A 12,934-nucleotide genomic window follows, 5' to 3' on the forward strand; every position below is an offset into this window, starting at 1 on the left:
GGCAGACGCTTAATGACTGAGCCACCCAGGCGCCCCACAGTGGTTTTTATTATATTCAGAGTTGCGCAACTATAATCACCAACAGTTTGCATCACACCCTCCCCCCCCAAACAGACACCAGCCCTCCCATTTTCCTCCCACCTCCCAGCCCTAGGTAACCACAATTATATGTTCTTTTGTTGTTTTTCTTCTTCTTTATAGACTTGACTATTCTGGACTTTTGATGTACATGGGATCATCCAATTTGGTCTTTTGTGGCTATTTTTATTTAGCATGTTTTCAAGATTCATCTGAGTTGTAGCATGTATTAGCATTTCTTTTCTTTTTATGGCTGAATAATATTCTATTTATGGATATACCATAATTTACCCCTCCATCAATTGATGGTCATTTGGATTATTTCCACCTTTGGCTATTATGAATGATGCTATTATGAACACTCATGTACAAGTTCTTATGTGGACTTATGCTTTCAATTCTCTTCAGCATATACCTAATTTGGAACGGCTGGATCAAACAGCAACTATGAAGGAATGGCCAGACTGTAGCTATACTATTTTACATTCCTAACAGCAGAGCAGTGTATGAAACTTTCAATTTCTCCATAAGCTCACCAACATTTTTTTGATTATAGCCATCCCAGTGGGTGTGAAGTGGTATCTCATTGTGGTTTTGGTTTGCATTTTCCCGATGACTGATAATGTTAAGCATCTTTTTGTGTGTGTTCACTAACCATTTCTGTATCTTCTTTGGAGAAATGTCTATTCAGATCCTTGATCATTTCAAAAATTGCTTTCTCTTATTATTGAGTGGTAACATTTTAAAAATATGTTTTGAATGCAAGTTCTTATCTATTATTTGCAAATATTTTCTCCCATTCTGTGGGTTGGTAATACCTTTCCTCATCCTTTACTTTTTTTTAACCTAGGTCTTTAAGTGAATTTACTTATTTTTAATTTTTTTGTTTTAAGATTTTATTTATTTGTCAGAGAGAGAGAAAGAGCGAGCAAGCACAAGCAGGGGGAGCGGCAGGCAGAGGGAGAAGCAGGCTCCCCACTGAGCAGGGAGCCCAATGTGGGACTTGATCCCAGGATCCTGGGATCATGACCCAAGCCGAAGGCAGATGCTTAACCAACTGAGCCATCCAGGCATCCCTATTTTTAATCTTTTAAAAACTTGTCTTTTTAAATGATTTTTAATAGGAGGGTCTCTTTTAATTGGTGGGTTTAAGGCACTTATTCTATTTTCCACATGGTCAGATGCATTGGGAAACCTGTCAAGTTCACTTTTCTCCCTGGACATCTCCCTCCTGATAGCTCATGTCCTCTTGTTCCAACCTGGATTGAATACTGTGGGCCTGCTGCAAAGCTGTTAGCCTGCCACTGTGCTGGGTTGGTGCCCTGATTCCTGGTATCTCTTGTCTTCCTTGATTTACTCCTTTATTCTTTGTAGAGTACATCCTCCAGTATCCTTTTTCAAAAGCTGCATAGAAAGTAAAGTTTTAAACCTCACATGTGAGGGCAATTTGACCTATAGAATTAAAGGTTGAAAAGCAATTATCTCCTAAAATCCAAATTTTTAAATTCCTCAGTGGCCAATGAGTGTGGTTAGCAATGGATATTCTGTTAGGGAAATAAATTTGGTTCCTGAGTTTCAGAGAGCAAGGAAAAAACGTTCACTGAGCAAGGGATGTCTCAAAAAATTTATTGCCATCTATTTGCTTCGTGAGTTTGAAGAGCTTAAGTTCAGATAGCAGGAAATTGTCCTCAGAAGTTGGAACTTTGATTCACCATTTTGTGTCATCCAGATTTACTAATGAAGAGTCTAATTCACATGTTATCCTTGTACCTAAGTGATTGCTTCCCCCCCGCCTTCCTTTGGAAATTTTTAAAATTTTCTCTTTGTTCTTGGAGTTCTGACACTTCAGAGTACTATGCCTTGGTGTGGGTCTTTTTCATTTATTATACTTGACACTGTTGGGCCTTTCAATCTGAAGACTGGAGTTCTGGGGATAGCCTCTAATGGTATTTCATTACAACTCCAAACTACATTTTTTCTCACATTGTAAAAACTGATAATCTGATATTAGACCCCTATATTTATCTTCTGTGGCTTTAATTTTTTCTCTCACTCTCTCTCTTTGAGGTCTACTTTCAAAGGTATTTTCTCACCTGCATCTTCCAACTCTATTAATTACTTTTGGGGGGGGCAGGAGGAGGGAGAGAGAAGGGCAGAAAGGGCAGAGGGAGAGGGAGAGAAAGAACGCTCAGCAGGGAGCCCGACACAGGGCTTGATCTCACAACCCTGAGATCATGCCCTAGCCGAAATCAAGAGTCTGACACCCAACTTACCGAGCCACCTAGGTGCCCTCTATTAATTACTTTTAAAGGTTTTTTTTTTTTTTATGTATTCATTCGAGACACAGAGATACAGAGAGAGAGAGAGAATATGAGCAGGGGGAGAAGCAGAGGGAGGGGGAGAAGCAGGCCCCCCGCTGAGCAGGGAGCCCGATGCGGTACTCGATCCCAGGACCCTGGGATCATGACCTGAGCCAAAGGCAGACACTTAACCATCTAAGCCACCCAGGCACCCCCATTAATTACTTTTAAATTTTAAATATTTTTGAAAGTTTTACTGTTTTGGTAACTGTCTCATTTCCTGTTGTTTTATAAATGCAATGTCTCCAAGTCTTTTTATACAGCTTTTCTACTTACATAGTCAGCATTATCTCATATCCTAAGTATCTTAAAAACATGGTTTTTCATTTTTACATAGTGCTCCATCAAAAGATCAAAATGTACCAAAGATTTTAAGCAGCATGAGACATTATCAAATCTGTTTTCTACGTTCAGCCTAGAAATAGTGGGAAGAATGAATTGGAGCAGATTAGAGCCAGGGTCTGTAATCTAGGAGAGAAATGATGAAAATCTTATCTAAGGCACTAGTGGGGGGGGTAAAGGCAAAGAAACAGCAGACAGATTCTGGGAGGTGGAGTGGCACAGGACTTGGTGATCACTAAATAGGAGAAAAGAAAAAAATCCAGAATTAACCTCAAGTTCATGATTTGAACAACAGCAAGAACAGGTGAATCTTTTCAAATAAGAATTACGTATTTTGAGGGGCACTTGGGTGGCTCAGTTGGTTAAGCCTCTAACTGGAGTTTAGCTCAGGTCATGATCTCAGGGTCATGAGATCAAGCCCCGCCTCGGGCTCCCCGCTCAGTATTAAGTCTGCTAGAGATTCTCTCCTTCTCCCTCTGCCCCTCCTGCTCATGCTCTCTCTCTCTAAAATAAATAAATAAATATTAAAAAAAAAAGAGAATTCTTTATTTTGAGTATGTTTAACAGTGACTTAACTATTATTCCCTCTCAAGTGAGTGAAGCTAGATCATACCTATGTGTAAGTTGCATTGTGCTATAGAATACTATTTCCCCCTAGTGCTATGGTCTCAGAGATAAGTCATTAACATTTAAAGAGAAATGTAAAAGGTTCTAAAGTAATGTTTGTATTTTTCATGACAATATTTTTAGTTCAAAAGATAAAAATGTTTTACAGTATCTTTATATATTCTTATCTATAAGAAGATATTTTTATTTGTAATTAAACATAAGAAAACATACCAAACCTTTAGAGTGACCAACTTTTTTAAAAAAGATTTTATTTATTTATTTGAGAGAAAGAGAGAGAGAGCACATGCAGGAGTTGGGGAGGTGCAGGAGAGGGACAAGCAGACTCTGCTCTGAGCATGGAGCATTGTGGAGCTCAGTCTCACAACCCTGAGATCACAACTTTGAGACAAAATCGAGAGTCAGATGCTTAACCGACTGAGCCACCAGGCACCCCGAGTGACCAACTTTTTAATTAAGATTCTCTGGAGGGGTGCCTGGGTGGCTCAGTCGTTAAGTGTCTGCCTTTGGCTCAGGTCATGATCCCAGAGTCCTGGGATCGAGCCCCACGTCGGGCTCCCTGCTCCGCGGGAAGCCTGCTTCTCCCTCTCTCACTCCCTATGTTTCTGTTCCCTCTCTCACTGTGTCTCTCTCTGTGAAATAAATAAATAAAATCTTTAAAAAAAAAAAAGATTCTTTGGAAAAATATTTAACAGTAAGGATGAAAAAACCGGCAGTAAACAAAAATTCAAGTTTAAAATTATGGTGTTCTTTCTCCAGCAGCACCTCCTGCATGGCCCCCACTCCCCAGGGGCACCTAAGTTTAAAATTATAGATGAAACACCATGAAAGAAAATTTTATCATAAAATAGTAGAATATTTTGAAATAAAAAGTCATTCTGCTATTATAAATACTTCTGTTTTTGTATATTCCCTTTGAATCTCAAGATCCCTTTGAATTTGCAAGATAATTTCCTTTTCATCAATGAAATATTTGCTTATTTTTAACTGTTTAAAAATATAGATGCAAATAGGGGTACCTGGGTGGCACAGTCCGTTAAACATCTGGCTCTTGATCTCAGCTCAAGGTATGGTCTCAGGGTTGTGAGTTCAAGTCCCGCACATTGGGCTCCATGCTGAGAGCGTGGACGCTACTTAAAAAAAAAAAAATCTATCCAGGCAGATAGATGCAAATATATACTAAATATATTTTTCTTAAATAGATGCAAATCATTTTATTTCTAAAAAACTTTAGTTCTATTTAGAATCATTAGAATATTTACATTTAAATACTCCAACATAATCTATGTGTATTAAGCAAGTGGGAGCTCCTACAGAAAACAGTCTGATTTGATTTTATAAATAATGAAGATGATTTAAAATGTAAAAAAAACCTGAATTTAAAAAACATAGCTCAAACCACCTGATTTTTTAAAGTCACACCAGCCATCTACTTCTAAAAAGTCCTTATCAAAGCTATTTCTTTAAACCCAACATTTACTAACTCAACAGATGGGTTTTAAAAATGAGGAATGTAATTTTACTTTCAACTCACTGATTATATACTCAACTGGCAGCTTTAAAAAAAATAATTTTAGAATACATGAAGACCTGAATTAAACCATTTTCAACATTTTTCCAGGATTGTTTGCTAACTGGCTTGTTTTTACATATGAGCTTTAAACATATCTATCACAGGTAGTACACAAAAATAACTACTTGAAACTATAAAACCCCTCAAGTAAACTCCCAACATAACATCACTGCTTTTTCCTTCTCTTGTAAGAATCATTACTGTGAACTCGAACTCGCTGGGACACAGAGGATGCTATTTTCATGCTGTCTTTCTTTGTAAATGTCTTCCCTATTGCTCCAGGTTTCCAAAGTAACAACTGTGCATCTTCTCCTCCGGTTAGCATAGAATCATCCTGCATATTCCAAGAGAAAGAACGGACTGTAGCAGCATGCCCTCCATGAAGGCTGGTCACATGGATCAATCCTGATATACTGCAGCTCATCAAGTGAATAATTCCTGTGTTTGTTCCTCCAACAACAAACAATTTGTCCATTTTTTCATGATATAGGCCACCAATTAAATAGTCCAAAATACCTTCTTTCAGATTAACTACTTCTCTGACATCCTGGATGTTCAAACATGTAATTGGTTCATCAGTATCCAGATGATTAAGATCCCACCAACAAAATCCTTCATCATGTGTCATGCAGTAAATCTGTTTATAATCCTTCCCAGACCAACCAACACAGCTTACTGATGAAACGGAGTTGCAGGTTGTAACCAGTGCATCTTCTTCATTATCAACACTAATATCAAATACATTTACCAGGCCATCAGTTGAACCCGAGACTACCATGTTGGGATTGTTGGGATGGAAGCACACTTGAGTGACATCATCACTATGAGTCTCTGAATATGCTCCAAGTGGGTCTTTGGTAGTAGACAAATCCTGAGAATTAATTCTTGCATCCCAAAATACCAACAATGCATCATCATCCACTTTTTCGGTACCAGCACAAATGACATGATCATTACAGTTGATATCAAAACTAATAAAAATATTGGAAGGGTAACCCTTGAACAGCTGGACAGGTTTTTCACTGGCTAATCGAGCATCCCAACACTTTACAGTGCCATCGGTGCATGATGAATATACACTGTCACAAGAATTTGCAAATTTAACTCCATTAAGAAGTCCAGGATATCCACTAAATTCTCGTAGTATGTATAGCCTTTCTTTATCATATATTCTGATTGATCCATTAGAACATAAAACAGCAACCAAGTTTTCTTTTTCTGCTTGTACAGCTTTTGATGTATCTATACCAAGCAAATAAGTAGGCTCTTTAGTTTCTGAGGAACGTTTAACAATGTTCAGATTAGCAAACTGTTCCTCAATCTTCTCCATGTCAGGAGTAGCATCCAAGCGTAGTAAAATCTGTAATAAAAATACAAAAATTAAAATTAAACACAAAGCTTCTCCAAAGCTGTAGTTAAATCAAGAACATTTTCCTGAGGACTGGCACAAAACAATAGAAATAAAATCTATTCTAATATTTTAATCTTTCCCTGCCATGTAACTAAAACTTAGTCACTTCCTTCTAATTCAATCACTCTTGAATACTGAATCTACCGTATATACCTTATGCCAGTAAGAGAATTTTAAAACATGTACATATACTGCTCAGTAGTTCCTTTTAGCTTACACCCAATTATTGGTCCTACTCACAGTTCTCAGCGTTAGCCAGTATCTCTACTTTGGAATCATCTTCTCCCGGCCCCAGCTGCCTGATGCAACTTTTAGAATTTAAACGTAGATGTGAATGCAGAAAAATCGTCCCCCAAAGATGTCAATGCCTTAATCCTTGGAACCTGTGAATGTTAGGTTACATGGCAAAGAAGAACTGAGGTAGCTTATCAGTTGATCTTTAAAAAAAATTTTTTTTATTATTGAAGTATAGTTGACACACAATGTTACATTAATTTCAGGTGTACAACACAGTGATTCCACAAGTCTATGTTATATTATGCTCACCACAAGTGTAGCTACCATCTGTCACCATACAGTGCTATTTCAATACCACTGACTATATTCCCTATGCTGGACTTTTTACCTCCATCATTTATTTATTCCATAACTGGAAGCCTGTATTTCCCACTCCCCTCCATCATTTTGCCCATCTCCCAGATCCCTCCTCTCCCACAGCCATCAGTTTGTTCTGTGTATTTATGTCTGTATCTGCTTTTTGTTTTGTTTTTTAAATGCCACATATAAGGTAAATCAAATGGTATTTGTTTTTCTCTGTCTGACCTATTTCACTTAGCACAATACCCTCTAGGTCCATCCATGTTGTCATGAATGGCAAGATCTTTCTTTTTTTTTTATAGCTGAGTAATATTCCTGTGTGTGTGTCTTTTTTTTTTTTTTTTAAGATTTTATATATTTGACAGAGAGAGACACAGTGAGAGAGGGAACACAAGCAGGGGGAGTGGGAGAGGGAGAAGCAGGCTCCCCACTGAGCAGAGAGCCCGATGTGGGGCTCGATCCCAGGACCCTGGATCATGACCTGAGCCGAAGGCAGACGCTTAACGACTGAGCCACCCAGGCGCCCCTTTATCCATTTATTTATCAGTGGACACTTGCTTCTACATCTTGGCTATTGTAAATAATGCCATAATAAATATAGGGGTGCATATTATCTTTCTGAATGAAGTGTTTTCATTTTCTTTGGGTAAATACCCAGGAGTAGAATTACTGGATCATATGGTATTTCTATTTTTAAAGGAACCTCCATACTATTTTCTACAATGGTTGTACCAATTTACATTCTCAACAATGGTGCATGAGGGTTCCTTTTTCTCCATAGCCTCACCAACACTTGTTATTTCTTGTCTTTTTGACTCTAGCCATTCTGACAGATGTAAGGTAGTATCTCATTGTGGTTTTGATTTGTACTTCCCTGATGATGAGCGATGTTGAGCACCTTTTCCTGTTATCTGTTTGCCATCTGTATGTCTTCTTTGTAAAACTGCCTATTCAGGTCCTCTGCCCATTTTAATTGGATTATTTGGGGTTTGTGTTGAGTTGTGCTTATCAGTTGATCTTAAAATAGGGAGATTATTCTGGATTATCTGGGTGGGTCCAATGTAATCACCATTGTTCTTAAAAGTAGGAGGAGGCAGAACACGATGAGAGTCAGAGAGAGATGTTACTATGGAAGAAAGGCACAGAAAAATACAATGTTGGTTTGGGGGAAGAGGGTCAATAAGTGGGTGGCCTGTAGGAACTGGAAAAGGCAAAGAATCGTTCCCATTTAGATCCTCCAGTTGGAAATGCCAGCGCTGCTAATACTTTGATTTTCACCCACTAAGACCTATTTTGGACTTCTGACCCCTCAAAATTATAATAAATTTGTGTTGTTTCAAGCCATCAAGTTTGTAGTAATCTGTTACAGCAACAATCGAAAACCAATACACAGGGGTTCCCAATATGAAATTCTGGAGAGGTGCTTCTCAGGCAGCAGTAACTTGTAAATGGGGAGCTGGAATGTGACCCTAGGCATTCTAGCTTCAAGGACTGTGTGCTCTTTACTACCACGCTAGATTGCCTCCTTTTTTTTTTTCTTCCTTTTAAAATATTTTATTTTGGGGGCACCTGGGTGGCTCAGTTGGTTAAGCATCTGTCTTCAACTCAGGTCATGATCCTCTGCTCTGCAGGGAGCCTGCTTCTCCCTCTCCTTCTGCCTGCCGCTCCCCCTGCTTATGCTCTCTCTGTCAAATAAATAAAATCTTAAAAAATACGTATTTTATTTTTAAGTAATCTCTATACCCCATGTGGGGCTCAAACTTAGAAGATTGCTTTTTTTTTTTTTTTTTTTTAAGATTTTATTTATTTACTTGACAGAGAGAGACACAGCAAGAGAGGGAACACAAGCAGGGGAAGTGGGAGAGGGAGAAGCAGGCTTCCTGCTGAGCAGGGAGCCCGATGCGGGGCTCGATCCCAGGACCTGGGACCATGACCTGAGCCGAAGGCAGACGCTTAACGACTGAGCCACCCAGGCGCCCTAGAAGATTGCTTCTTAATGGTAAGTTGTATGTAGAACAAGTTCAAGGCCAGAAAAATACGCATGCCTAGTGACTTTATCACAAATTTTTCTATCTTGCTTTTACCAATGAATAGTCTAGCCTATGTCACAAATTCACATTTTCATTCTTAGGATGAAATGCTTTTTTTGTTGTTTCTTTAATGACAGCTTTTTAAGCATCCGTCTTTTCATCTTTTTTTTTTTTTTAAGATTTTATTTATTTATTTGACAGAGAGAGAAAGCACGAGCAGGGGGAGTGGGAGAGGGAGAAGCAGGCTCCCTGCCGAGGAGGGAGCCTGATGCGGGACTCGATCCCAGGACCCTGGGATCATGACCTGAGCCGAAGGCAGACGCTTAACCATCTGAGCCACCCAGGTGCCCTCCATCTTTAAAAGAAGAAATGAGTACAATTCAAGAGCTGTTAGAAGAATCAACTGAGATAATGTGTTCAGCACAAGGCCTGGCATATAAAATGCATATTCAACAGATGTAATGTAAAAATTATCAGTATTACCACTACCAATACCACTAACACCAAACTGGGGCGGGGGGGGATTTGGATCTATCAAAGTGGCTTCAGATAGCACAATTAAATCAATGGGCAAAAATATTAAAAAATTGGATTTGAGTTCAAAACAGAGGAAGTATCCTCTTCAGTTTATAATTCTGAATATTTAAAAATCTGTACGTTGAAAGAATAGTACAATGAACACCCAAACACAACTTTTCACTTCCTGGGTTCACCAACTATTATTTCATTTGCTTTCTCTCTCTCTAAACATACATATACACAATTTTTTGACGAACTATTTGAAAGTTAACTGCAGAAAAAATATCACTTCATTCTTAAATACTTTGGCATAGAGCACCTTGCAATCTTTTGTTTTCATGACACTGAATTTTTGAAAAGTCCAGTCTAGTTGTCTCATAAATTGCCCCACATTCTGGATTTTTCTAATGTTTCCTCATGATTAGGTTCCAGTTAAACATTTCTGGCAGGGATACTGTGTAGGTAATGCTGGGTACTTACTGTATCACATCAAGGAAACACGTAATACCAAGTCTGATCACTGAGTTAAGGCAGTAACGGACAGATCTCTCCATTTTAAAGGTACGTTCCTTCCTTTATAGTTAGTAAGTAATCATGGAGTGATACATTGAAACTGTATGAATATCTTATCCTCTAACAACTTTTCACCCCAAAATTTTAGCATCCATGGAGTATCTCTTGCCTGAATCAAAATTACATTGGGATTTGCCAGTCATTTTCTAATTCTATCATTCTTCCTACCTTATCTGGCATTCTTCTATAAAGAAAAGCTTCTTTCTTTCTCTCTGAGTTTCACTAAGAAATTACGATTTTTAGAGACATATATTATAATCCATTACTTCATGGTCCTTACTGGTGCTTACACTGTCCCCAACTTGGCCACTGAGAAACCCTTAAGCCAGCTTCTGTGTCCTTTTAATATGACACCAGTAGTCTGTAAGTCCTACATGGAAAAAATAAACTGTGTAAGAATAAGAGAAGTCTGAAAGTGGTGAGCTTCCTTCAACGTGAGTATTCAGGGAGTAAATGACCATTTACCAATTATGTTGTGGTAGCGTAACTCAACAGCATAGGCTAAAATGTCCTTCTTTCCTTGAACATGTTTCCTTGAATATGTTATGCTTGTGTCTGCCTCAGGTCTGTAGCAAGAGCTGTCTGGAATACTTTCTCTTCATTTTTTCTGTAAGTAAAAATTGCTTCTACCAATGAATATTCTAGCCTACCTCAGAAATTCACATTTTCATTCTTAGGGTGAAATGCTTTTTTTTGTTGTTGCTTTAATGATAGCTTTTTAAGCATCTGTCTTTTCATCTTTAAAAGAAAAAATGAGTATCAACTCAAGAGTTGATAGAAGGATCAACTGAAATGTGTTCAGCATGCCTGGCAAATAAAATACATATTCAACAGATGTTATATAAAAATTATCAGGGGCACCTGGGTGGCTCAGATGGTTAAGCGTCTGCCTTCAGCTCGGGTCATGATCCCAGGGTCCTGGGATCGAGTCCCGCATCGGGCTCCCTGCTCTGCGGGGAGCCTGCTTCTCCCTCTGCTTCTTTCTCTCTCTCTCTGTCTCTCATGAATAAATACATAAAATCTTAAAAAAAAATTATCAGTATTACCACTACCAATACCACTAACACCACCTTGGGGAGGGGGCGGGTTTGGATCTAGGTACTGTTATTCAGACCTCAGTGTCACCTCCCTAGAAAGATCCTCCCTAATCGACCAATCTAAAAGAGTCCCTGTCACTTCCTATCGTATTGCTTGTTTTATTAATTTAAAAATTAAAAATGCCTCAGTATAAAATATTTCAAATATACAATGTTTAGAAAAAAGTATAAGACACCCAAATATAGACACTCAGATACTCAGACCTAACAGATGTTAACATTTTACTACTTCTTTGTTTTTTATTTAAGGAAATATTGCAGATACAACTCCTATGAATTTATAAAATGGCATTGTATTTGTATGTATCTTCTTTGCATTTGCTCTTTTCACTCAATATTTTTGAAAAACCCTATTTTACTGTTGAACTTCTTATTCTTTCTTGCTTATCTATTATCAATAAATAGTTGTTGAATAAATGAATGAATAATTGATTCAATTTTCTTGCATTAAGAGCTGAAGAGTTCTAGGAGAAACAATAAACCTAAAAGGATATTGCATGTGTTATGTGTTTGCAGGGGGAGCTCTGCTCACGGAAATTAGTAAAATAATGGCATTCTTTAAGAGTACTTTAAATAATGCTCAAAAAGGAACTACAGAGAAAGATTTTATATTGTAAAGAAAAATATTACTTAACATGATTTTTTACCACAAGCTATTCAAATTATTCCTAAAGTGTGTATTTACTTAAGGGTGTACGTCCTGGGGCACCTGGGTGGTTCAGTCGTTAAGCGTCTGCCTTCGGCTCAGTTCATGATCCCGGGGTCCTGGGATCGAGCCCCACATCGGGCTCCCTGCTCGGCGGGAAGCCTGCTTCTTCCTCTCCCACTCCCCCTGCTTGTGTTCCCTCTCTCGCTGTGTCTCTCTGTGTCAAATAAATAAGTAAAATCTTAAAAAAAAAAAAGAGCGTACTTCCTATACACTCCAAGGAAGAAACCCTTTTAAAATTCCAGATAAAAACAACTGTCCGTTCTTGAAATATTCAAAGAGTTAATATGAAGTTATAAAATAATTTTTCCTACTGCTTCATTTTGATTTTTGCATATGAAAGATCAGGTTGATGAGAATTTTAAACAATCAAGTTTAACGTGGCTTTTAAGTTAATAGTAATTTGTAGGACTATGACCATGCTCTCTAGCAGGATAATAGTACTGCACTCCTTCCCTCCACTACATTGCCTGGAAAGTCTGTTTCACATTGGAACAGTATCCTGTATGGCTTTAATTCAAAGGATTCCAGGGGTTGATGGGTCAGGTAGGGTGGGCCCCAGACTGAATGCTACAGCAATCTTAACACTTCAAGACTGTAGAGATGGGGGCGCCTGAGTGGCTCAGTCAGCTAAGCATCTGCCTTCAGCTCAGGTCATGATCCCAGGACCCCGGGATTGAGTCTCACTCACATTGGGCTCCTCGCTCAGCGGAGAGTCTGCTTCTCCCTCTGCCTGCTGCTCCCCCTGCTTGTGCTTGCTTGCTCTCTCTCTGGCAAATAAATAAACAAAATCTTAAAAAAAAAAAGACTAGAGATGGTAACAACCACAGTGGTTGTCCACCTGATACACTGTTCAAATGCAATATAGTTCTTCAAGAAAGAAAGAAAGAACTAAAGAATGGATGAGTGGGTGGATGGATGAAAGGAAGGAAGGAAGGAAAGAAAGAAAGAGAGAAACAAAAAGGAAGAAAGATATTAGAGATAAGGTAGGCATATCTCACAAAAACCTCAAGCTATAGAG

General features: G+C 38.4%; 1 protein-coding gene across 5 annotated transcripts in view; it reads right to left on the reverse strand.

Moving 5' to 3' along the window:
* Positions 1-450: 450 nt before the first annotated feature.
* The window catches only part of LOC123861678 (sphingosine-1-phosphate phosphatase 1), a 113,653-nt gene continuing 101,169 nt past the window's right edge, over positions 451-12,934 (reverse strand). For 4 of the 5 annotated variants that reach the window (XM_045901004.3, XM_064571155.1, XM_045901008.3 and 1 more), the window contains one exon: positions 451-6,340. In XM_045901004.3, the coding sequence (XP_045756960.1) occupies positions 5,147-6,340 (1,194 nt within the window). In that variant the 3' untranslated portion in view covers positions 451-5,146. Of the gene's footprint in view, positions 6,341-12,604; positions 12,689-12,934 lie in introns of those variants that run through there. The other variant, XM_064571156.1, reaches the window with a different exon arrangement.

The sequence above is a fragment of the Mirounga angustirostris genome, unplaced genomic scaffold (assembly GCF_029215605.1).
Source record: "Mirounga angustirostris isolate CCGP_5_RB_7025 unplaced genomic scaffold, mMirAng1.0.hap1 SCAF_9, whole genome shotgun sequence".
Classification (NCBI taxonomy): domain Eukaryota; kingdom Metazoa; phylum Chordata; class Mammalia; order Carnivora; family Phocidae; genus Mirounga; species Mirounga angustirostris.